At 42.1% G+C, this 23450-nt stretch overlaps 1 protein-coding gene across 4 annotated transcripts in view; it reads left to right on the forward strand.

Moving 5' to 3' along the window:
* Positions 1-10037, forward strand: part of LOC122563605 (stathmin-like) — a 60896-nt gene extending 50859 nt beyond the window's left edge. For all 4 annotated transcript variants that reach the window (XM_043717549.1, XM_043717548.1, XM_043717545.1 and 1 more), the window contains exon 5: positions 9514-10037. In XM_043717549.1, coding sequence (XP_043573484.1) covers positions 9514-9741 — 228 coding nt within the window. In that variant the 3' untranslated portion in view covers positions 9742-10037. The remainder of the gene's footprint in view (positions 1-9513) is intronic.
* Positions 10038-23450: the final 13413 nt, after the last annotated feature.

Below are 23450 nucleotides of genomic sequence, written 5' to 3' on the forward strand. Positions count from 1 at the left end.
CAGATCTACTTAATATTTAATTAATCCATTTAGAACTACTCCATTTCCCTCCCTGCAGTGTTGCAACTAATTATTTCTTTAATGATTGCAGCCTTTCAGACTCTGCCACTGCCTGGAACCGAAATCTAGTGTTGAACCTTGAATCAAAAGGAGGTGATTCATACCCTCTGGCCCATCTTACCATTCAATCTAATCATGACTGATCTCCAGGACCGATCTGTACCTTAACTCTGTTTCCCTGCCATTCTGTATCTTTTAAAACTTTGCTTACCTCAGAAGAATGATCAACCTAAGATTTTAAATTTTCAATTAGAACATAAGAAATAGGAGTAGGTCATCTGGCCCTTCGAGCCTGGTCTACCATTCAATAAGGTCATGGCTGATCTTTCATGGACTCAGCTTCAATTACCCACCCGCTCGCCTGTACCCTTAATTGCTTTACTATTCAAATATCTATCTATCTTTGCCTTAAAAACATTCAATGAGACAGCCTCAACTGCTCCGCTGGGCAGGGAGTTCCACAGATTCACAACCTTTTCGGTAAAGAAGTTCCTTCTCAACTCAGTCCGAAATCTGCTCCACTTTATTTTGAGGCAATGCCCCCTAATTCTGGTTTCACCAACCAGTGGAAACAACCTCCCTGCTTCTATGTTATTTGTTCCCTTCATCTTTTAATATGTCCATTCTTCTAAATTCTAATGAGTACAGTCCCAGTCTGCTCAATCTCTCCTCATTAAGGCAATCCTCTCAATTCCAGAATCAGCCTAGTGAACCTCCTTTGCACCCCCTCCAGTGCCAGTACATTCTTTCTCAAGTAACGAGACCAAAACTGTACACAGTACTCTAGCAGTGGCCTCACCAGCACCCTATACAGCTGCAACATAACCTCTTGACACTAATTTCAATTGCTTCTTGGCATTGAGAGTTCCAGATTTCCACAACGCATTGTGTGAATAAGTGCTTCTTGACATCTGCAATTAGCAAAGGTCCTAGTTAACAGAGTACTTGTCATCTCCATACTCCTATACTGCAGTGAGACCTAGACTGTACATAGAACATAGAACATAGAAGAATACAGCGCAGTACAGGCAATATCAGGAAAGTTAAAGTCCCCCATAACAACCACCCTATTACTGTCACTCATCTCCTGAATCACCTTCCCAATCCTTTCTTCTGTGTAGCAGCAACACAGAAGAAAGGCAAGAGAATTTCCAACCCTAGGGTTTCCTCTGCGTCATCTGGTTCCAACAGGCAGACTATCGAGCAAACATTAGTGTCCTTGAAACCAGGTTCATGAGCATTCAGGCAAAACTCCTGAAACATGACCTATAATGGACTAGATCCTGTGCCCAAATGGCCCAAAACATTCCCCAAGGGCTCTTGTCTGAAACGTTGATTCCCCTGCTCCTCAGATGCTTCCTGACCTGCTGTGCTTTTCCAGCATCACACTCTCGACTCTGATCTCCAACATCTGCAGTCCTCACTTTCTCCTAAAACATTCCCCAGACACGTTCTGCTTTCCCAACTCTCAAATGTCCAACATCTGGGGAGGACAAAGAAAATGCTTGAAGTTCACTCTGGAGCTTTCTTTGAAGCACAACATCACCAATATTAATGAATGGAAGAGCTTGGAATGACAACATCTCCTTGGTCAAACTACATGAGCCTTTAAATCACAACATCTTACTGCTGAGGCAGAGTCGCAGCAGAGAAGGAGAGAAAAGGGAGTAAATTTTGTATTCCCAGTTGCTCTACCTTGTGAGATGTCCAACCTCAAAGTATGTCAGTTGAGAACCGACCAGTCACATGAGAAGACCCATGATGGGAACCTGCGCCTCTCAGCACACATCATCCTCAAACAGACAGACAGCCGATAGAGACAGTCTACTGTACTGGAGGCAAAAACCACATGACACTGGGTTATGGTCCAACAGGTTTATTTCAAACTGAAAGCTTTTGGAGCCCTCACTCCTTCCTCAGGCAGCTAGCTACTGAAGGCAATTCAAACTTCTTCGAGATCATTGCTTGCATATGAACTACAACATTTAAATCCAAAATTTACTTCTTGTTTGACACTGTGAGCCTATTTGAAAGGCCAATTGAGCCTTGCACTTTAATCTAAAACAATATTTCAAATTAACTTTCTGCAAATTCATTCGTCTCAACAGGATGACTTCTCAAACACCTTTCAGGGCAAATGTCTCAAACCTCTCCAGTCATCGTAACTCATGTTTTCCAGATTTGGAGATGCTGGTGTTGGACTGGGGTGTACAAAGTTAAAAATCACACAACACCAGGTTATAGTCCAACAGGTTTAGTTGGAAGCACACTAGTTTTCGGAGCGACACTCCACAATCACCTGATGAAGGACCGTCGCTCCGAAAGCTAGTGTGCTTCCAATTAAACCTGTTGGACTATAATCTGGTGTTGTGTGATTTTTTAACCATGTTTTACAGCTTTGAGTGGATCAGACATGTTTTATTTGCATAGTAAGAGCACTTAAAACACACTTGAATTAACATTTGCAAAAAAAAACTGTGAAATAATAAGCAAGGGCAGCACTGGTGTGCAAGGCACCTCAGGCAATTGCAATGTAGGGAGGGTGGAGGGCAAGGCAGGAGGATTAAATCAGGGAGAATTTTGAATTTTCTGTTTTGGGGGGGTTGGGGAGCTGTTGTAAAGCAGCAAGGACCAGGGGAAGATAAGTCATTTGGTGCAGAATGCGATTCAAAGAGCGAAGTCTTCAACAAGTGTAACTTTTCTGAGTGTGTTTTCAATTACTAAAAATGCAACTGTTAAAATGCACCTGGTAGTGATTAAAAGAGACCACAGAACTCTGAAACAAGACAAATCGAAGCAATGCAAATTGCAGAGCACAGATGTAACACAATGCTATCACTGTTTACTTCCCAAAATTGCAGAAAGCAATGTTTTTGCTACTTGGGCATTAGCAATCTTAGAAATTCAGATTTTTTGGCATTATCCTAATATTATGTCCAAAATTAACAGGACAGCCACAATTTTCTGTCAATCTCAATGATAAATGAAAGTCCTGTCAACAGCCAATGTTTTAAATCAGTTGTGGTTCATTTGGGTACACTCTTACCTTGGATTCTTAAGATTTCTGGTTCAAGTCCCAGTCCAGGGATTGAACATAAAAGCTGAGCCTGATGCAGCAGTTTTTTTTTTGTCTTTTTTCAGGCATTGAACCAAGACCGCATCTGCCTGCTTGGTTGGTTGTAAAAGAACCCATGGTACTATTCTGAAGGAGAGCTGCAGTTATCTCTGGTGTCCTGGCCATTACTTAACCCTCCATCAACATCACAAAAAGAAGAGATTATCTGGTCTTTGTTGCATTGCAATTTGTAGGAGCAAAAGTTGTTTTATTCATTCCTATAGAGTCATAGAGATGTACAGCATGTTAACAGACCCTTCGGTCCAACCTGTCCATGCCGACCAGATATCCCAACACAATCTAGTCCCACCTGCCAGCACCCGGCCCATATCCCTCCAAACCCTTCCTATTCATATACCCATCCAGATGCTTCTTAAATGTTGCAATTGTACCAGCCTCCACCACTTCCTCTGGCAGCTATGATGGGACAATAGTCAGCTGGGCCAGCATTTATTGCCCTCCCTAGTTGCCCTTGATAAGGTGCTATTGAGCTGCCTTCTTGAACTGCTGTAGTCCATGTCATGTAGATACATCCACACTGCCCTTGGAGAATGCATTCCAGGATTTTGATCCAGTGACACTGAAGGTGAGGACAATATTGCAGGGTTAACAGGTCTGTGTTGACCATTGTCATTTCTGGTCCATAGAGTTGGTGCTTCCATTGGATGCTCTTGTTCTTCTCGATTGGAGTGATCGTAATGTGGAAGGTGCTACCTAAGAACCTTGGTGAATTTCTGCAGTACATCTGATATATAGTACACACTCTGCTATTGAGCATCAGTGGTGGTGGGACTGAATGTGGATTTGATGCCAATCGAGAGAGTTGCTTTGTCCTGGATGGTATCAAAATTCTTGACTGTTGTTGGAGCTGCACTCTTCCAGGCAAGCAGATCTTTCACACTCCTGACTTGTGCCTTGTAGATGAAATAACTTCACAGAGGCTGGTATTCTGTTGCCAAGTCACTTTTTATTTACACGTGGAAAGTCAATGACACTGATCCAGCTCCCTCAGAGCCAGCTTCAGAGTGAACAGGATGTCTGTCACTCTTGTTTATATCTGTCAGCCAGAGCTCCCTGATTGTACCAGATTAACAGGGAAGTCATATTCCATAAGGTCTGCCTGGCTGACTTTGTTACAATCACTGCAGTAGATGATGGACAGGCTTTGGTTGCTGCATTTCCTACTGTACATCAGTAACTACACTTGAGAAGTGCTTCATTACCTGTAGGAATGCTTTGAGGTGTCTGATGTCACACAAAGTGCTATTTGTTGCACATCTTTTTCTTTCTCAAATGTACGAGCTTAAAATATTTTAGAAAACAGGAATAAGTACACTTACACAGTCCCTCTCATGCAATTAGAATGTTCCAGAGCACCTACAGCCAATGAAGTCATTTTTGAAGTGTAGTTACAGTTGTAATGTGGGAAATATGGCAGCCAATTTACATACAGCAACTCCCAAAAACAGTAAATCAAAAAACATGACAAACTGTTCTGATGAAAAGTAATTTATCTGAAAAGCTTCAAAGTTTCTTTCTTCATAAGTGCTGCCTGATCTGTTGATTTATTTACCATTTTAAATAAAAATTACATAAAGTGCTTTAAGTTTTGGTTAGACTCTGATATGGGGTATGAATCAGATGGCATATTATCTGAGACTGTGCCACACTCGAGGCACGGTCTCAGGGCTTTTGCCTGACACATTGATTTTCCTGCTCCTCGGATGCTGCCTGACCTGATGTGCTTTTCCAGCACCACTCTGATCTAAACTCCCACACTCGAGACAGTTGTCCCTTGTCTTGGGTTGGCTGCAGTGGGGGGGTTCTCTGTTCTGTATTTATATATTTAAATTTCATATCCGCACTCTACTCCTGATGGCACACACTCACAGGTTCCTATAGCAACCTACCCCACCTATTCACGTGGTCTCACGTGCTAAGGCATCTTTTGTATATTTCCCCAGTTGGTCACCCTGAGCTGAGACATTAATTTTGTTTCCCCGTTTACAAATGCTGCCTGATTTGCTCAGTATTTCCAATTTTTATATCTTATTTCAGATCTCTACCATTTGCAGAATTCTGCTGTTGACTTTAGCAATGTTGATTATGGATAAATATTGGCCTGACCAATAGATAGAACTCCCTTGTTCTTTTTCAATGCATATAGTTAATTCTACCTGATAGGGAAATTGCAGATTTGTCTATCCTTGGCCTGTAGGTGTAGAAATCTGGATTTGGTTATGCTTTTCTCTCCTACCCCTCTGCGCCATCATTTAATCTGTCAGAACTCTAGGTCCACATATAAAGGGCTGAGGCCGACGATGGGCAGCATGATAGCCAGTAATGGAACAGGACTTCAGTTACCCAATGCCTCCCAGCAGAGGAACTAGTGATAAACACAGTAGCAACTATGCAAAATGCTTAATCTTTGCAAAACGCCCCTCAGTAATCCCACACATACAAAACAAGTGCTGACATGCACACTGAATGGTAAGTCCCTTTCTTCTACTTCCCACAGAACTTACCCACATCTCAATCAAACTTATTTTGTCATGGTATCTGAAAGTTTTGGAATTTGTCAAATTTCAGTCTGGACTTCCTCCTACTTGGGCTGTAAAAACTCAGCCTAATAATTACATCTCTATTTATCTCAATTTTTCTCAACATCAAAGCCTTGCAATTCCACAGCAACTTTAGTGCAGTTTGATAACATAAAGTACTTCACAAGAAATTTGACACTGACGTACACAGGCAGATATTGCAATAAATAATCAGTCAAAGACATAAGTTTTAAAGGGTGGGTGAAATGGGAGAGAGATGAAGAGGCAATGGAAGAAATTGAATGATATTCTTTTCTCACATTTCTCTCCTGGTTAACACCTGATTTGGTATCTAGATCTTTACTTTATGGTCTGCTTCTGAGATTTAAAATTAGTTATTGACAATAAAAAATTTTGTATCATCCAGTAAGTGTAACTTAAGTGGTACATGATAGAGATAATTTAATGCCAATTTAATGTAAATGTTTGCCATTACCAAATAATTTGAGGTAGCCTTCAAATTTGGAAGAGTAGTGCTGTACATCTTTAGAATTTTGATGGTTTAATGTTGAGATGTGAGGATCCAGTTGGAAATACTAGAGTTCAGATATCAGATGACCAATTAAGATAAAAGGAAAACTGGGGGTACTCAAAAGCTTGAATTGGAGGAGCCCAGACATCTCATAGGATTGGAGGAGGTTACAGAGATAGAGAGGAACCAGGGTCATGGAGGGATTTGAACACAAGGGGTGAAATTATCCCATCGCTAATATGGAAGGAGTAATGGTGAGAAAGTTAGGACATTGAAACTAAGAGCAGGAGTAGGCCATTTGGCCTTTCAGCCTGCTCAGCCATTCATCATGATCATGACAGATGCTCTATCTCGATATCATATTCCTGCTTTCACTCCATATCCCCTGATGCCCGTAATATCTAAAAATGTATCAATCACCTTCTACAAAATATAGTGTGAGTGAAAACAAAAATCAGATTCTCAACATGGAGAACCTATTTCCTATTATTCCCTGAAGCCATAAATAGCAACTTCAAAATTTTGCCATTGAGCAGTGACCACTTGCTTTCTACGCATTTGCATCTCATTAAAGTCCCACCTCCCGTTATTTACATGCCACTTCTGATTCAGCAACAAGAAACTAGACAGTGTAGGTTTCTGACGTGTATATCAATGGGAGTATCTGGCTGCTGCAGTTCACCAAATGTTTCTTTGCAACAACCTCCTTGCATGCTGTATGGCCAGTGTCCTCATCAATGCTTCATCCACACTAGTGTTGGCAACCACCAGTCTCACCATATCATCGTGCCTGTTGCCTGGCCACTTCAGTCCTGTAACTTCCGACTCGGATAAGAAAAGCAAATGTATTGCAGCCAAATCTGCAGACAAAGCAAAAATAGGTGGAAAGGCAAGTTATGAGAGGGTATTCAAACTTTAAGTGGGCGGCACGGTGGCACAGTGGTTAGCACTGCTGCCTCACAGCGCCTGAGACCCGGGTTCAATTCCCGCCTCAGGCGACTGACTGTGTGGAGTTTGCACGTTCTCCCCGTGTCTGCGTGGGTTTCCTCCGGGTGCTCCGGTTTCCTCCCACAGTCCAAAAGATGTGCAGGGTCAGGTGAATTGGCCATGCTAAATTGCCCGTAGTGTTAGGTAAGGGGTAAATGTAGGGGTATGGGTGGGTTTCGCTTCGGCGGGTCGGTGTGGACTTGTTGGGCCGAAGGGCCTGTTTCTACACTGTAATGTAATCTAATCTAAAAAAATCTAATTACAGTTTATAGAGAGATGTTGATACATTAATTGAATGAGCAAAATGCTGGCAAATTGAATATAATATGGGATAATGTGAAGTTATTCAGTTTGGAAGAAGAGCAGAAGAACAGTATCACTTAAATGGATCAAAGCTGAAGAAAGCTGCGATATAAAGGGACCTGGGTGTCCTTGTGCATGAACCACAGAAAGCTAGCACACGGATGCATCAGGTAATCAGGAACGATAATGGAATATTGGCTCTGATTTCAAGGTGGGGTTGGAGTAAGGATGTCTTACTGCAACTGTACAAGGTACTGGTGAGACCACATCTGGAGTACTGAGAGCTGTTTTGGTTTGGTTGGCCCCAGGTAAGTAAGAAAAGTGAGTGACCTCCCATATTTCGGGAAAGGTATCATTTCATTGGAGGCTGTTCAGAGATGGTTCACTAAGATGATCCCTGGTATGGAGGAAGAAAGGTTAAACAGATTGGGATTCTACTCACTGGAATTTAGAAGAATGAGAGGTGATGTTATTAAAACATAGAGGATTCTTAAGGGGTTTGTCAGGGTAAATGCTGAGAGGATGTTGCCCCTCATGAGAGAGTCTAGAACCAGAGGATACAATCTTAGAATAAAGGGGCACCAATTTTATCCTGAGGTCTGGAAGAATTTCTTCTCTCAGAGGGTTGAGCGTCTTTGGAACTCCTTGCCAGCTGTGGCAGTGGAGTCCTTGAGTATATTTAAGGGTGAGATAGATGGAGTCTTGTTCGGAGGCCAGCCAAGGAGAAAATGCAGGGAAGTAGTGGTGAGGAAAGTCAGATCAGCCATGGTCCTGTTGAATGGTAGAGCAGGCTTGGGCCGAATCGCCTACACCTGTTCATATTAAATACTAAAATTAAACACTTTTACTTGGCAGCTCAGGGACCCCTTTAATTTATACGTTTCTGTCAGATCATACAGGGACAGATATGCATCTCATTTATCAGCACAGGATGCTGTTGTGCTCACATGGACACATGCCTCTTGCTTTCTTGGTGCTCACTCACTTTTCTTACTTACCTGGGGCCCGCCAGCGTCTGTCTGCTTCACATTGTATTCTTAGCACATACTGATTTCAGCACTGACTGATAGAATGCCAAACTTTGTATGGACACCCTGCTTTCTTAGCACACGGCATCTTTAGTGCTTAGTTATAGACTGCTAGCCACCATGGCTTGTGATGCTTTTAATGCAGAGGGATATGCAGGCAGTATGTGATGGCGGGGTGTACTTAACAGTCTATGAATCTGTTAGATAACAGACGGGTATATTGTTTGCAGACCCTTGCTGCATTCTTACCAGACCTGCAGCATGTGCCAGTAGTTTATGTGGCAAACATTTTGCATTGTGTCTCAAGAAAATGGCCATGCCTGAAAGTCAAAGAGGAGCAGTGCTTAACAGGGTGAAAGTGAAACTACAGTCATTCAGAAGGTACTGTCATATTTAGTCAATATTCTAGTCAAAGGGGTTGGCGACAGTCAGTGAGGCACTTCGTCCTACCTGAGCCTGGAGATCTGAGCACTGGGAGTGGGGCATGGTCAGTCCAGGAGGTCAAGTGAAATCAGTTCAGGCTTGCAGGAAAGTCAGTCAGGATGCTGTTGAAACAACAATCCAGGTTGCTGGAGTATGGTCCATCAGGATTGTCCTGCTAAGTCTGTCTAGGCTGTGGGCCACAATCAGGCCTGGGGGTTGGTCAACAATAGTCAAAGGCTTATCAGGCAGTCATTGAGTCCTGGAGAAAACAGATAGATTTTATTATACTGGATTTCCAAGGGAATGGTTATTGTAATCTGGGGGGTGGGGGAAGGGGGCAACTATAGATAATAGAGTAGGACCGCACATTGATCGGTATAGTAATTTATTGTTACAGGTATTTGTTAAAATACAGCAAAATGTGCAACAATCGCCATAAACCAGGACAGTTTTAATTCCATGAATTATAAAAAGAAATAAATCATACAAAGTTAGGACAAATTATGTTTTATGTTCCATCCACAGCTCCTGGATTTTCGAAGTGGCTACAGGACACACTCCATGGCAGCCAAACCATTCCCCAAGGCCACAACACCAACGAGGAAGCAGTCCCCACTGCTGCTGACTGGACCCAGAACGCCGCCTCTGCCAAAGTCACCTCATCGCCACCGATACTCCAGCCACCGCCACAGCCAGGAGATTGTCCAACCTCTCGAGGACTGGAGCCCATCACAACTTCTGAGAACTGATTGACGGTCCAGATGAACTCTCAGGGACTGAGAGATCATTCACTCTGGTGACATTGCAGACACCGCCGAAACATCAGAGGATAAGAATGGACTCCAATTCATCACTGCTGGAACAAGCAGCTGACACAATGGCCAAGAGGAATGGACTGGATCCTTTGCTCAACAGCTTCCCGCAACCTCTCTCCACCACCACTGTCACAGAAAGAAGAAAAAATAAATTTAATTCAAAAGTTAAATGAAAAAAAATATAATTTAAAAAACAGAGAGATGCAATCAGTTGTGTGAGAGGGAGCAGATGGGCCAGGCGCCTGAATATCTCTTACCTTGCCGCCTCTGCCATCTTGAATGGGAGGGTCTGGGAGCTGTGGGAAGGGTTCATACAGATCACAATAAATTCTGACCTCTACAGTTATCATTCCTCCACTGATTCAGTAATATCAGTCATCTGGCTTCAATGCGAACTTCATTGGCAAATCATTTATGTTCCAATAACACAAATTAGAAATTATAGCCTCAAGAAATGATGAGAATTGCACTGTGTACACTAAGTTCCTCTATGTCACTTCGTTCAAATAAATGTAGTAAGAACAAGACATTTAAGAGCAGAATCTGAAGTTTCCATTTACCAGCCCAGCCAAAGCAGCAACCTCTAGCAGTTGGAAAAGCACCAAGAGAAGATCCCCCAAGGAGGCAGAGATAAAGGATGAGACCCTAGATCTACAGGCTTTATTGTCATTTTCTTCAACTGTCTAAAAAGATGCAGATTAGTGATGTCCCAAAACATCACCTCTGAACTGAGTCATCTGCTGGAGGATTGAAGGTAATTGACAAGTGGCAGGTAATGTTCGCAGTAAAGGGACAGCTGGAAAATAGGAAGCCTTCGGAAATGAGATAACTGAGAGTCCAGAGACAGTCCTGATAGGGAGAAAGGAAAAACTGGTAGGTATAGAGAATGCTGGATGACTAAAGAAATTGAGAGTTTGGTTAAGAAAAAGAAGGAAACATATGTCAGGTATAAACAGGATATATTGAGTGAATCCTTAGAAGAGTGTAAAGGCAGTAGGAGTATACTCAAGAGGGAAATCAGGAGGGCAAAAGGGGGCATGTGATCGCTTTGGCAAATAGAGTTAAGGAGAATCCAAAGGGTTTTTACAAATACATTAAAGACAAAAGGGTAGCGAGGAAGAGAATAGGGCCCTCAAAGATCAGCAAGGCAGCCTTTGTGTGGATCCGCAGGAGATGGGGGAGATACTAAACGAATACAGGTATTTTGCATCAATATTTACTGTGGAAAAGGACATGGAAGATATAGACTGTAGGAAAACAGATGGTGACATCTTGAAAAATGTCCATATCATAGAGGAGGAAGTGCTGGATGTCTTGAAATGCATAAAAGTGGATAAATCCCTGGGACCTGATCAGAGCTCTGTGGGAAGCCGGGGAAGTGATTGCTGGGTTTCTTGCTGAGAAATTTGTATCATCGATAGTCACAGGTGAGGTGCCAAAAGACTGGAGGTTGGCAAACGTGGTGCCACTAGTTAAGGAAGGTGGTAAGGGCAGGCCAGGGAACTAAAGACCAGTGAGCCTGACGTCAGTAGTGGGCAATTTGTTGGAGGCAATCCAGAGGGGCAGGATGTACATGTATTAGGAAAGGCAAGGACTGATTAGGGAAAATCAACATGGCTTTGTGCGTGGGAAATCATGTCTCACAAACTTGCTTGATTTTCTGAAGAAGTAAAAAAGAGGATTAATGAGAGCAGAGAGGTAGACGTGATCTATATGGACTTCAGTAAGGCATTCGACAAGGTTCCTCATGGGAGACTGGTTAGCAAGGTTAGATCTCATGGAATAGGGAGAGAACTAGCCATTTGAATACAGAACTGGCTCAAAGGTAGAAGACAGAGGGTGGTGATGGAGGGTTGTTTTTGAGACTGAAGGTCTGTGACCAGTGGAGTGTCACAAGGATCGGTTCTGGGTTCACTATTTTTCATCGTTTAAATAAATGGTTTGGATGTGAACGTAAGAGGTACAGTTAGTCAGTTTGCAGATGACACCAAAATTGGAGGTGTAGTGGACAGCGAAGAAGGTTACCTCGGATTACAATGGGATTTTGATCAGATGGGCCAATGTGCTGAGGAGTGGCAGATGGAGTTTAATTGAGATAAATGCGAGATGCTGCATTTTGGGAAAGCAAAGTTTAGCAGGACTTATACACTTAATGGTAAGGTCCTTGGGAGTGTTGCTGAACAAAGAGACCTTGGAGTGTAGGTTCATAGCTCCTTGAAACTAGAGTCACATCCTATTTGAAGGATGCTGTGAAACTTGAAAGGGTTCAGAACTGATTTACAAGAATGTTGCCAGGGTTAGAGGATTTGAGCTATAGGGAGAGGTTGAACAGGCTAAGGCTGTTTTCCCTGGAACGTCGGAGGCTGAGGGGTGACCTTTTAGATATTTATAAAATTATTAGGGGCATGGATAGGGCAAATAGACAATGTCTTTTCTCTGGGGTGGGGGAGTCCAGAACTAGAGGGCATAGGTTTAGGATGAGAGGGTAAAGATATAAAAGAGACCTAAGGGGCAACTTTTTCATATAGAGGGTGGTGCGTGTGTGGAATGGGCTGCCAGAGGAAGTGGTGGAGGCTGGTACAATTGCAACATTTAAAAGGCATTTGGATGGGTATATGAATAAGAAGGGTTTGGAGGGATATGGGCCAGGTGTTGGCAGGTGGGTCTAGATTAGGTTGGGATATCTGGTCGGGCATGGAAGAGTTGGACCGAAGGGTCTGTTTCCATGCTGTACATCTCTATTACTCAATGACTCTATGTACTGGCTGGAGGTGGGTAGAAAATTGTTTACTTATTTCCAGAAGATTAGATTACTTAAAATGTGGAAACAGGTCCTTCGGCCCAACAAGTCCACACTGACCCTCCGAAAAGCAACCCACCCAGACCCATTCCCCTATACTTAACACTACGGGTAATTTAGAATGGCCAATTCACCTAACCTGCACATTTTTGGACTGTGGGAGGAAACCGCAGTACCCGGAGGAAACCCACGCAGACACAGGGAGAATGTGCAAACTCCACACAGACAGTTGCCTGAAGTGGGATTTGAACGCAGGTCTCTGGTGCTGTGAGGCAGCAGCTAACCACTGTGCCATCGTGCAACCCCTTACAGAGCAAGGTGTTTAACATCTACTTCAAAATTTGTGCAATCTGAAACTTTGCAGCTCTGGGTTTTCCACTTTCCACTTGTTGGAATAGAAAGTAAAATTAATTCCAAACTTCACTGACGCAACTTATGTTCATGCATGAACACCGACTTCCCATCAGTGCAGATTGTATTAATGATAAGACATGAACTCAGTAGGGAGATTCCAAGCAGACCTAGTTCTCGGTAATTTTGTTCACATTCTGGCTTGTTGGATAGTTGGGACGTTCATATTCGACTGAAGTATTTTTGTTTACAAAACAGAGCTTGTGTCGAGGCTTGGTTCGATCTAATGTGGAGGTGCCAGTGTTGAACTGGGGTGGACAAAGTTAAAAATCACACACCAGGTTATAGTCCAACAGGTTTATTTGGAAGTAAAAGCTTTCAGAGCACTGCTCTTTCATCAGGGAGCTAGTGAGGCAGGATCATTGGACGTAGAATTTATAGTAAAAAATCAAAGTGTCATACAACTGATGTAATGCATTGACCAAAGCTCGATTGCTGTTAAGTCTTTAATCACTTGGAATGTGGTTGCAGGTTTTGATTCATTAATATGTAAATCCCAAAACTTCTTTCAAATCACATTCCTGAGATAACTTAAGGTTTTATTCAAAAAAAGTGATATCTCAGCTCAGACAATGCATTAAAGGTATGAGGTAAGAGTCTGTCTGTATACCAACCTTGAATCAGACTGGTTCTATACAAAACTGCAGTCGTGTATTTGCAAATACACTCTATTTTGTTCACATGTGACAATCTGTAGGCAGTCAATCCACATGACACTTTATCAATTCCTACTTTGGAAATAAAACCAGTCTGACTAGGTTTGTTCAATACATCGCATCAGGTTTATGACACTTTGATCTTGCCCGACTGTGATCCTGCCCCCCTAGGCTACCTGACGAAGGAGCAGTCCACCAAAAGCTTGTACTTCCAAATAAACCTGTTTGACTATAACCTGGTGTTGCATGATTTTTAACTTGGTTAGATCACAATTGATGTGCTGTGTTCAGTTCTGGTGTCCATATTAGGACAAAATAATATAGATGCATGACAAATTTTCAAAGAAAGATTGTACAAGGATGATTTCAAAATTGGAGGATATATCTATAAGGAAAGATTGAACAGGCTGGGGTCCTTTTTTTTTGTCCAGAACAGTAAAGGCTGAGGAATAACTTCATAGAGATCTTTGAAATTAAGGCATGTTGAGAAAATATTTCTCTTTGTGGTGGAGTCCAAAACCAGGAGCTATAAATTTAAGATAGTCTCGAAAAAAAATCCACAAGGAATTCATGAGAAACTGATTTAATCAAAACGTGTTCTGAAGAAGGATCACTGGGCTTGAAGCATTAACTCTGTTTCCTCTCCACAGTTGCTGCCAGGCCTGGTGAGTTTCCAAGCACATTATCACATTGCTGTTTGTGAGATGTTGCAGTGGATTGATTTGCAGCTACGGATTCTATATTACAGAACTGACTACACTTGAACATGACTTTGTTAGTTGCAAAGCAATTTGCACATCCTAAAAATTATGGAAGCCAGTATTGAAATGCAAACATTTCTGTCTTTCATAGCTGTGCATGCAATAAGGAAACAGACTGGAACAACTATGTGAACTTGCATCTACTGGAGATTTTACTTACTCAGGGAGTGATTAGACTCTGGAATCTGTACTATATGGGGCACTTGAGCTGAATATCATAGATTAATTTGAAGAGAAATTGGAAAGAAAAGGAACAAGAAAGAAAAGTTGGAGATGGTTTAGGGAGGAGGCTTGCATGGCACCCAAACCCAACATAGAATAATTGGACCAAATGGCCTGTGATTGTCTTATTTTCAAGACTCATTATCACCTTATAATTCATTCACAGTTTATGGTTGAGATCCTGTGAGAAGGGTTATCATTTGGTTGACAAACAGGACCTTTTGCTGCAGAACTGAGAAGCTCTGAACCACCAGTGGTGCCATCATTTGGATGACGTGTTAAACTCTGTTTCAGTCTACTGTCATGTCAGCTAAATGGTAAAGATGGTATTACTTCAAGGAAGAGCAGGGGGGTTTCCCTGGTATCCTATTATTCATCCTTTTACTAGCTTCAGACGATCTGGTCATTATCACATTACTACTTGTGGAATGTTTTAGTGGATAAATTTGCAGCCATGGATCCTACATTACAGAACTGACTATACTTAAACATGATCTTTGTTAATTGCAAAGCTCTTTGCACATCCTAAAAGTTATGAAAGGCACTACTGAAATGGAAACGCTTCTGTCTTTTACAGATCCGCACGCAATCAGGAACAGGTTGGACTAAACTATGTGAACATGCATTCTACTGGAGATGAGTGTAACAGGAACACTTCCACACTGCCACCCCACCCCCCGCATCTCCCCCGCCAGACATTAGCTTTTAATTAATCTCAGCAATGAATTTCAACTCTGTGCCCAGCTCCATGGGAGTTCCACACTAATCCCAGGCTTCACAATCCATTGCTGAGAAGCATGTAGCTGAGTTGCCAAGAAACGTTACACTTGAATCAGGACTTTGACACCACACGAGTGATTGTAATTGGCTCTTTGGAATTCGGTTGGGTCAGGTATGCGATAATCCAGCCTCAGTTGGAAAGAGAATTTTTTTTGCATGAGCTTTTCAAAGAGACCATTTGTTTCAATTCAACAATCAGAATTAAGCAAAGGATGAACATGTAGTTTGTATCTCTCTTGAGTCTTAGAGTCATTTTTGGGTCCTCAACGCTAATTATCTTTTTGCCCATGTTGTCCCCTCTTCTGCCCCAAAGGCATTTATTGGCATTCAGGGGCCTGAAATATCTCACTGCCACCCCTAATCTTAAATGGATAATATATTTCACATTTAAATTCCAGTAAAATCAAAATCCCAGCAAGATTCTGAGAAGCAGGTTCACCTCCCATGAATGCAATAGAGACTGAAGTAGAATTCACCAAGTCAGTTTAAATAGTCTTGTGACACAAAAATTATAATGGGAATCTGCTGAACACAGTAAAGTCAGCAACTGTAATCCATTGCTCTAATTTTAATGTTTGTGAGTGTGAAGGTGAAACTCATGCAATTCACGAGTACGTTGAACAGTGTCACAGTGAAAATAGTCACAGTCTCAATGGAAACCTTCAAGAAAGTGATGGGTGAAAGTCTCCTCTTCTCTCAAAATCCTGCAATTTACTCTCCTTCAAGTATTGATCCAATTCCATTTTTAATATTACCAGTTTCCTTTGCAGTGCTCCACACAAAACCTAGATTTAAAGAAATTGAGTGGCTGATTATTATAGCACTGATGAAATAAATGGTGAGGTTGTTTTTGCTGAATGAACAGTACTTTGATCATGACTAGCAAAAATGTGGTTCACAATAGCTTAGAATCAGTCAAATATTCAATGACTCAGCAGGTTGCCTGAAAGCAATGCTTTTATGGATTGTTCTCGGGAATCTATGAACTCTATGTTCTTCAGCTCTGGCTCGGTGTGTAGCACACTTGCCTCTGAATCACATGGTTATGCATTGGCGCCCCACTGCAGAATATAAGCATAAAGATCAAGACTGATGTTACACTAGTGAGGGAGGGCTGGAGTGTTTGAGGAGCTGTCTTTCAAACGAGACATGAACCTGATGCCCCATGTGGCTTTTTGGTCAGATGGCATCATTTTAAACAAGTGCAGGGGAGTCATCCTGTTGTCCTGGCCAATATTTATCCTGCAATTAGTATCACAGGGACAGATTACATGGTCATTATTAAAGTATGAGAGGAAGGTAGCTCCAAAAATAAATGCAGATAGCAGATTTTCTAAAGGTACTTAAAAAAGAAAAGAATAAGTAAGATGAGTGTTCTGTAGGGAGTGAGAATGGGGAGTTAACAGTAGATAATAAGGAACTGGTTGATGAAGTGAATAAATATTTTGCTTCTGTCTTCATTATAGGTGATACAAAAGCTGTAAAAGCTATAAGGCTGTAGAAGGGAGAGACAAATCAAGTGAAAAATAACCACCATGGAGGTGGTACTAAGCAAACCAATGGAGCCACAAGACTTCGGTTCCGGAGTCAAATCTCGAGTTTTGACAGAGGTGGCTAATAGGATAATGGATGCGTTGGTGTTAATTTTCCAAAATCCCCTATTTTCTGGAAAGATTCTATTGGTCTGAAAAAGAACAAGTATCGTCGCTCTACTCAAGGAGGGAGGGAGAAAACTGGAAACTATAGGCCAGTTAGCTTGACATCTTTCAAGACAGGTGGACTGAAAAGTGGCAGATAGAGTTTAATTTAGATATATGTGCAGTGCTGCATTTTGGAAAGGCAAATCAGGGTAGGACTTAGGCGCTTAATGGCGAGGTCTTGGGAGTGTTGCTGAACAAAGAGACCTTGGAGTGCAGGTTCATGTAGTATATATAAATGATCTGGAGGAAAATGTGGATGGGCTGATTAGTAAATTTGCAGGTGACACGAAGACTTGGTGGAGTTGCTGATAGAGCCGACAATTGCGAAAGGATACCATAGGAAAAAGCTCGATTGGTGACTTGGGCACAGAAATGGCAGATGGAGTTCAATCCAGACAAATACGAGGTGATGCAGTTTGGAGGATAATAAATTGCAGAACCCTTCGAAAAATTAACATACAGACGGACCTGGGCATGCAGGTCCACAGATCCCTAAAAGTGGCAATACAGGTGACCAAAGTGATGAAGAAGGCATATGGCATGCTTCCCTTCATCAGCCGGGGCATGGAGTACCAGTGTTGGAAAACCATATTGCAGTGATATAAAACCGTTGTTAGACTGCTTTTGGAGTATTGTGTGCAGTTTTGTTCAAGACACAACGAGAAGGACATAGAAGCATTGGAGACAGTGCACAAAAGGTTCACCAGGGTGTTGCCTGATCTCAAGGGCATTGGTTATAAGGAGAGGTTAAAAAGCCTAGGATTATTTTCACTGGAAAGAATTAGTCTAAGAGGAGACCTGATTAACATCTACAAGATTATGAGAGGCATAGATAGGGTGGATAGTCAGAGGCTTTTTCCCAGGGCTGAAGCTTCAATTACAAGAGGATACAAATTCATGGTGAGAGGGGAAATGTTTAAGGAAGATGTGCAAGGGAAATTTTTCACGCAGAGAGTGGTAGGAGCCCGGAACACATTCCCAGAAGAGATGGGGAAGCAGGCATGTTGGTGACATTTAAGAATCATCTGGATGGTAACATGATTGGGAGGGAATAGAAGGATAGGGACTGAAAAAGGGCAGGAGGCTTGTTTTTTAGTTTAGTTAGGGCATGATGATCAGCACAGGCTTGGAGGGTCGAAGATGTACTTCTCTTTGTTCTTTTTTCTCCTTTGTTCATAGTTCCTTGAAACTAGAGTCACAGGTAGACAGGGTAGTGAAGAAGGCATTTGGTATGCTTGTCTGTATTGGTCAGTGCATTGACTGTAGAAGTTGGGAGGTTGTGTTGCGGCTGTACAGGACATTGACTAGGCCATTTTGGGATACTGTGTTCAAGTCTGGTCTCCCTGCTATAGGACTGATGTTGCGAAACTTGACAGGATTCAGAAAAGATTTCCAAGGCTGTTGCCAGGGTTGAGGTTTGAGCTAAAGGGAGAGGCTGAATAGACTGAGGCTGTTTTCCCTAGAGGTTGGAGGCTGAGGGCAGGAACATTTAACAACTTACATCAATGCTGAGGGAAAGCGAAGACATGGTAGATAAATTTGTGGATGACACGCAAATAGTTAGGAAAGCATGTGTGAGGAGGACATAAAGAGTTTGCAGACAGATTTCCATAAGCTAAGTGAATGGCCAAATATTTGAAAGATGGAGTATACTGCAGAAAAATGTGAAGTTGTTCACTTTTACAGGCAGAGTGAAGAGTGGAACATAACATTTTAAAAAATATTCTTTTATGGATATAGTTGACGCTGGTGTCTTTCATCAAGTTGATGGTCCTCCAGATGCAGTTGATGTTTGTCTCAGTATGTATCCTGGCAAAATGAGGGATGCACTAAAGCTAGGGGCAGCTACCACCAAGGCGCGGTGGGGAAAAATGACCATCTGAGGTCTTCCTGCTGAAGGTCTGTACAGTTATCGGATCCTAATGCTTCAAATATATGTAAATATTACTATTGTATGTGTAAGAGAGGTCTTTGATTTTTACCATAAAGTCACAGTCCAACGTTGTGTGTATTTACTTGATATACACAAAGAGATTTTTTTATGAATAAGGTATATTTTTGAAATTTAAAAATAGTAGTCACTGCTGCTGTATGACAGCATGCTTCTAGCAGGTAGCATGTGCAAATTCATGAGGAAATATATCAAAGTCCTCATCTACAAGTGGAAGGAGGAGAGGGAGGAAATTAGAAATTGGTGACCAATTTCATTGCTGAACGCAGATTACAAAATCCTATCGAAGGTTCAGTGCCAACTGGGTCAGGTTTGCTCTGGGATCAGTGATTCACCCTTACCAAACCTGTATTATTTTACTGGGCAGGACAATCTCTGACAGCATGGCGCTCCTCAGGGATAGAATCTCCTAAGTGCAGGACAGGGGCTGGGTATCTGCCTCATCAGCTTGGAGAGGAGAAGGCCTTTTACAGGATATTGTACATGAGGTACCTGCTGTTCAAAATGGGCTTTGGGGAGGGAATCTGCTCTACATCAACATCGTTAGTGCAGTCTCAATCAATGGGTGGGAATCCAATCAGATCTGGAGTCAATCATGGCTGCCCACTCTCTCCTGTCTTCTTTGTGTTTTGTATAGAGCCTTTTGATGAGTCCATCAGGAAGGATGTGAGTCTGAGAGGCAGCGGAGTCCTGCAGGTCAAAGCCTCCTTGTGCATGGATGACCTCACCTCGAATCCGCTGTCAGTGCACAGGCTTATGAGCATCTGTGATCTGTTCAAACTGGCCTTGGGAGCCAAGATAAATCAAAACATGAATGAAGCTACATTCTTTGGGAATTGGTCCTTTATCCCCTTCACCTGAAGGAGAGATTACCTGAAGGTGCTGGAAATATAGTTTGGGGGTGCTAGGGCATGCACAAAAACTTGGGAGAAGAGTATTGCTAAGGTGAGGCAGAATTTGGGCTTATGGGAGCATTGCTTTGTCTCCATTAAAGCCTGGTCATCAGGTGTGAGGTACTCTCTCTGTTGCTTTAAGTGGCACAGGTCTGGCCCATTCCCAGAACCTGCACCTTTGCAGTCACCAAAGCCATCTTCCACTTCATCAAGAGGTCTAAGATGGACTGTGTCCATAGGAACACCATGTAAAAAACAATGGATAAGGGAGGGAAGAGTGTACCCAATGCTGCCCTCATCCTGATGACCACCTTAATGTGTGGCTGCATCAAGCTGTGCATAGACCTTCAGTACGCAAACACCAAGAGTCACTATGTTCTGAGGTTCTAACTTTCCCTAGTGTTGTGAATGATAGGAGTGACCTCATTGCTGTGAAATGCTTCAAGCAGTTAGACCTTTCTGTATCACCTATCCTTTGTGGAGAAATTTGTAAAGAAAAACACATTTGACCATAAGTCCAACAGGAAATGGTCAGTACCAAGCATCCTCGGTATCCTGGGGGGAAAGGAGAGGGTAGATTCTGTCAGATTGACCCTGAACAGACTGTCAAAGTCATTTGACAGAATGCCTCATCACTGAACTTTCCAAAAAGCAGTAAAACATTGCTTGGCTGGTGATGAGAAGGGCACTACCTGAGAAGTTTCTCATAACTACTCAGACTGCCTGTGCCACTGCACGCTACCTTCAAAGCAGCTGTGGGGGGTGTGGTGGGGGGGAAGTGAGGCAGTTTGGGGGATGGAGGCTGTCACACACTTCCTTCTGAAATATGCCTTTGCAAAGAAAGTTTGGAGAAGATGCAGTGGTTTTGGTCAAGTGTCGGCCCGAGCAGCTCCATGATGCAGGACTCTGTAATCTACAAGCTATTCCCAGCGCACATACCGAATCAAACATTGACTGCATCTAAAGAACCATCAACTTGGTGGAAGATGCTCTTTACTCTTCCTGAAACTTGTTGGTCTTCCAGAGCAAGGAGTTGCAGACTGGCACCTTCCTGGGTCCAGGACTACATGCTGAAGGACGCACTAAAGCTTGGGGCAGCTCTGTGGTCTTTCTGCTGAAGTTAAATGGGAGTCCCTTCAGTGATCAGATACTCTCTGTGAAATATGTGTAAATATAGTCTTGTGCAAGTAAGAAGTGCCTTTGGTTTATTTGCTCGATAGTCAAACTCCAGTGTTTGTTTGTTCATATGCTATTACACAGAGCTAAATTGTGTTTGTGCCAACTATGTATCTAAAGATATTTTAAGAATAAAGTATATTTTTGAAACAAATAAAAGTCATTGCTGGCTAGGCCAGCATTTACTGACCATCCCTAATTGCCTAGAAGGCAGTTAAGAATCAATTACATCACTGTGGGTCTGTTGTCACATTAGGGTCAGACCAGGTAAGGACTGCAGTTCCCTTCACTAAAGGACATTAGTGAACCAAATGGGTTTTTCTGACAATCAACAATGGTTTCTTGTCATCATTAGATTCTAAATTTGAGATTGTTTTATTGAATAAATGTGAGGTAATTCCATTTTGGTAAAACAAACAAGGGCAGGACTTTTACAGTTAAAAGTAGGGCCTTGGGTAGTGCCATAGGACAGAGTGACCTAGGGATTCAGGTGCATAACTCTTTGAAGTTAACATCACATATAGATAAGGTGTTCAAGAAGGTAGTTAGCACATTTGCCTTCATTGCTCAGATCTTTGAATATAGGAGTTGGGATGTTATGTTGAGATTGTACAGAGCATTGATGAGACCTTTTCTGGAGTACTATCAGTTCTAGTCTCCCTGTTATAGGAAGGATATTATTAAAGTGAAGAAGTTTCAGAAGGGATTTATTGGGATGTTGCCGGGAATGGAGGGCTTGAGTTATAAGGACAGGTTGGAGAAGCTGGGACTTTTTTTCACTGGAGTCTAGGAGCTTGAGTGGTGAACTTATAGAGGTTTCTTAAATAATGATTGGTTTCAATAAGGTGAATGGAGGTGTCTTTTCCCTAGGGTGAGGGATTTCAAACTCGGGGGCATTTTTTTAACTTGGGCCAAGCACAGGCTGGTGGGACCAGTTGAGTTTGGGATTATGGCTGGTATGGACTGGTTGGATTGGGGTCTGTTTCCGTGCTGTATGATTCTATGACTTTATGACTCTATGAATTCAAATTCCAAGTTCGACTGCCAAAATCAAAGGTACACTAGATAATTTAGTTTATGGATCACAAAAAAATAGTATGCAGGTATGGCACAAACCAGGAGGACTTATGGATGGTATCCTTTACTATGATAGAAATTGAACATAAAAGCAAAGATGCTATGCTTCACTTATACAGGTTTATGGATAGGCCCCACCTCCAATACTGTGTGCACGTTTGGTCTCCTGCTTTAAGGAAGAATGGAACTGCATTGGAGGCAGTTTAGAGGAGGTTTACTAGATTGATATCTAGATTGAGTAGGTTGTCTTACGAGTATAGGTTGGACAAAGTGGTCTTTGTTTCTGCTGGAGTTTAGAAGAATGTGGGGCTAATTGATTGAAGCCTTTAAGTTGCTGAATGGTCTTGACAAGATGGACATAGAAAGGTTGCTTCGTCTTGTGAGTGAGTCAAGAACTGTGACTACTGATCTAAAATCAGATCCTTTTTAGTCAGAGATGAGGATAAGTTCTTTCTTTCAGTGAGTTCCATGACTTTGGAGCTCTGTGCTCCAGGGGACAGTAGAAGCAGAGTAATTGAATATTTTTACATGAGAGGTAATTAAAATCTTTTTAGATTCTTATTTGTAAAGGATATTTGGAGTAACTGGAATGTGTAATTGAAAAAAACAAAAAGATCAATCACAATCTCTTTGAAAGGAGAAGCGGGTTAGAGGGGCCCAATGGTCTATTTCTATTCTTAATTCATATGATCACATTGCCTTTTGAAATTAGCAATTTAAATTCCTGCATTAAGTAGTGACTACAGTTCAAAAGCACTTCATTGGCTGTGAAGCTTTATGAAATTTCCAGTAGTCATGAAAAACATTATCTAAATGCAAGTCTGTGTTTTTTTCTCATTTGCTGAGCGCGGATTGTAATTAACAGTGAAACATTACAAGGCTAGGCACTCAGTCAGGGGGACTTTCTTTTTTTCTATACAGTCAACGACTTATCCAAATGTTATCACTTTGGACTGATTGCCTCTTCAACATGTTCCCGTTAAATAATGTGCTATTCTGTTCGTGGCTATGCAGCAAACTTTGGTCTGGCAGCTGCTGATCAACATATTGCTTTGCTGTGGCATCTTCAAATTACTTTGCTGTCAACTTAGTTTCATTTTCACCACTAGGCAAACAAGGCCCAAATACAGCCACTCCTCAGTAAATTTCCCATTGCAGTGAATTCAATATTAATTTTCACACTGGGGAAATCAAGCCTTTCACCTCCTGTAACGAGCTTT

Source organism: Chiloscyllium plagiosum, chromosome 27, assembly GCF_004010195.1.
Source record: "Chiloscyllium plagiosum isolate BGI_BamShark_2017 chromosome 27, ASM401019v2, whole genome shotgun sequence".
Taxonomy (NCBI): domain Eukaryota; kingdom Metazoa; phylum Chordata; class Chondrichthyes; order Orectolobiformes; family Hemiscylliidae; genus Chiloscyllium; species Chiloscyllium plagiosum.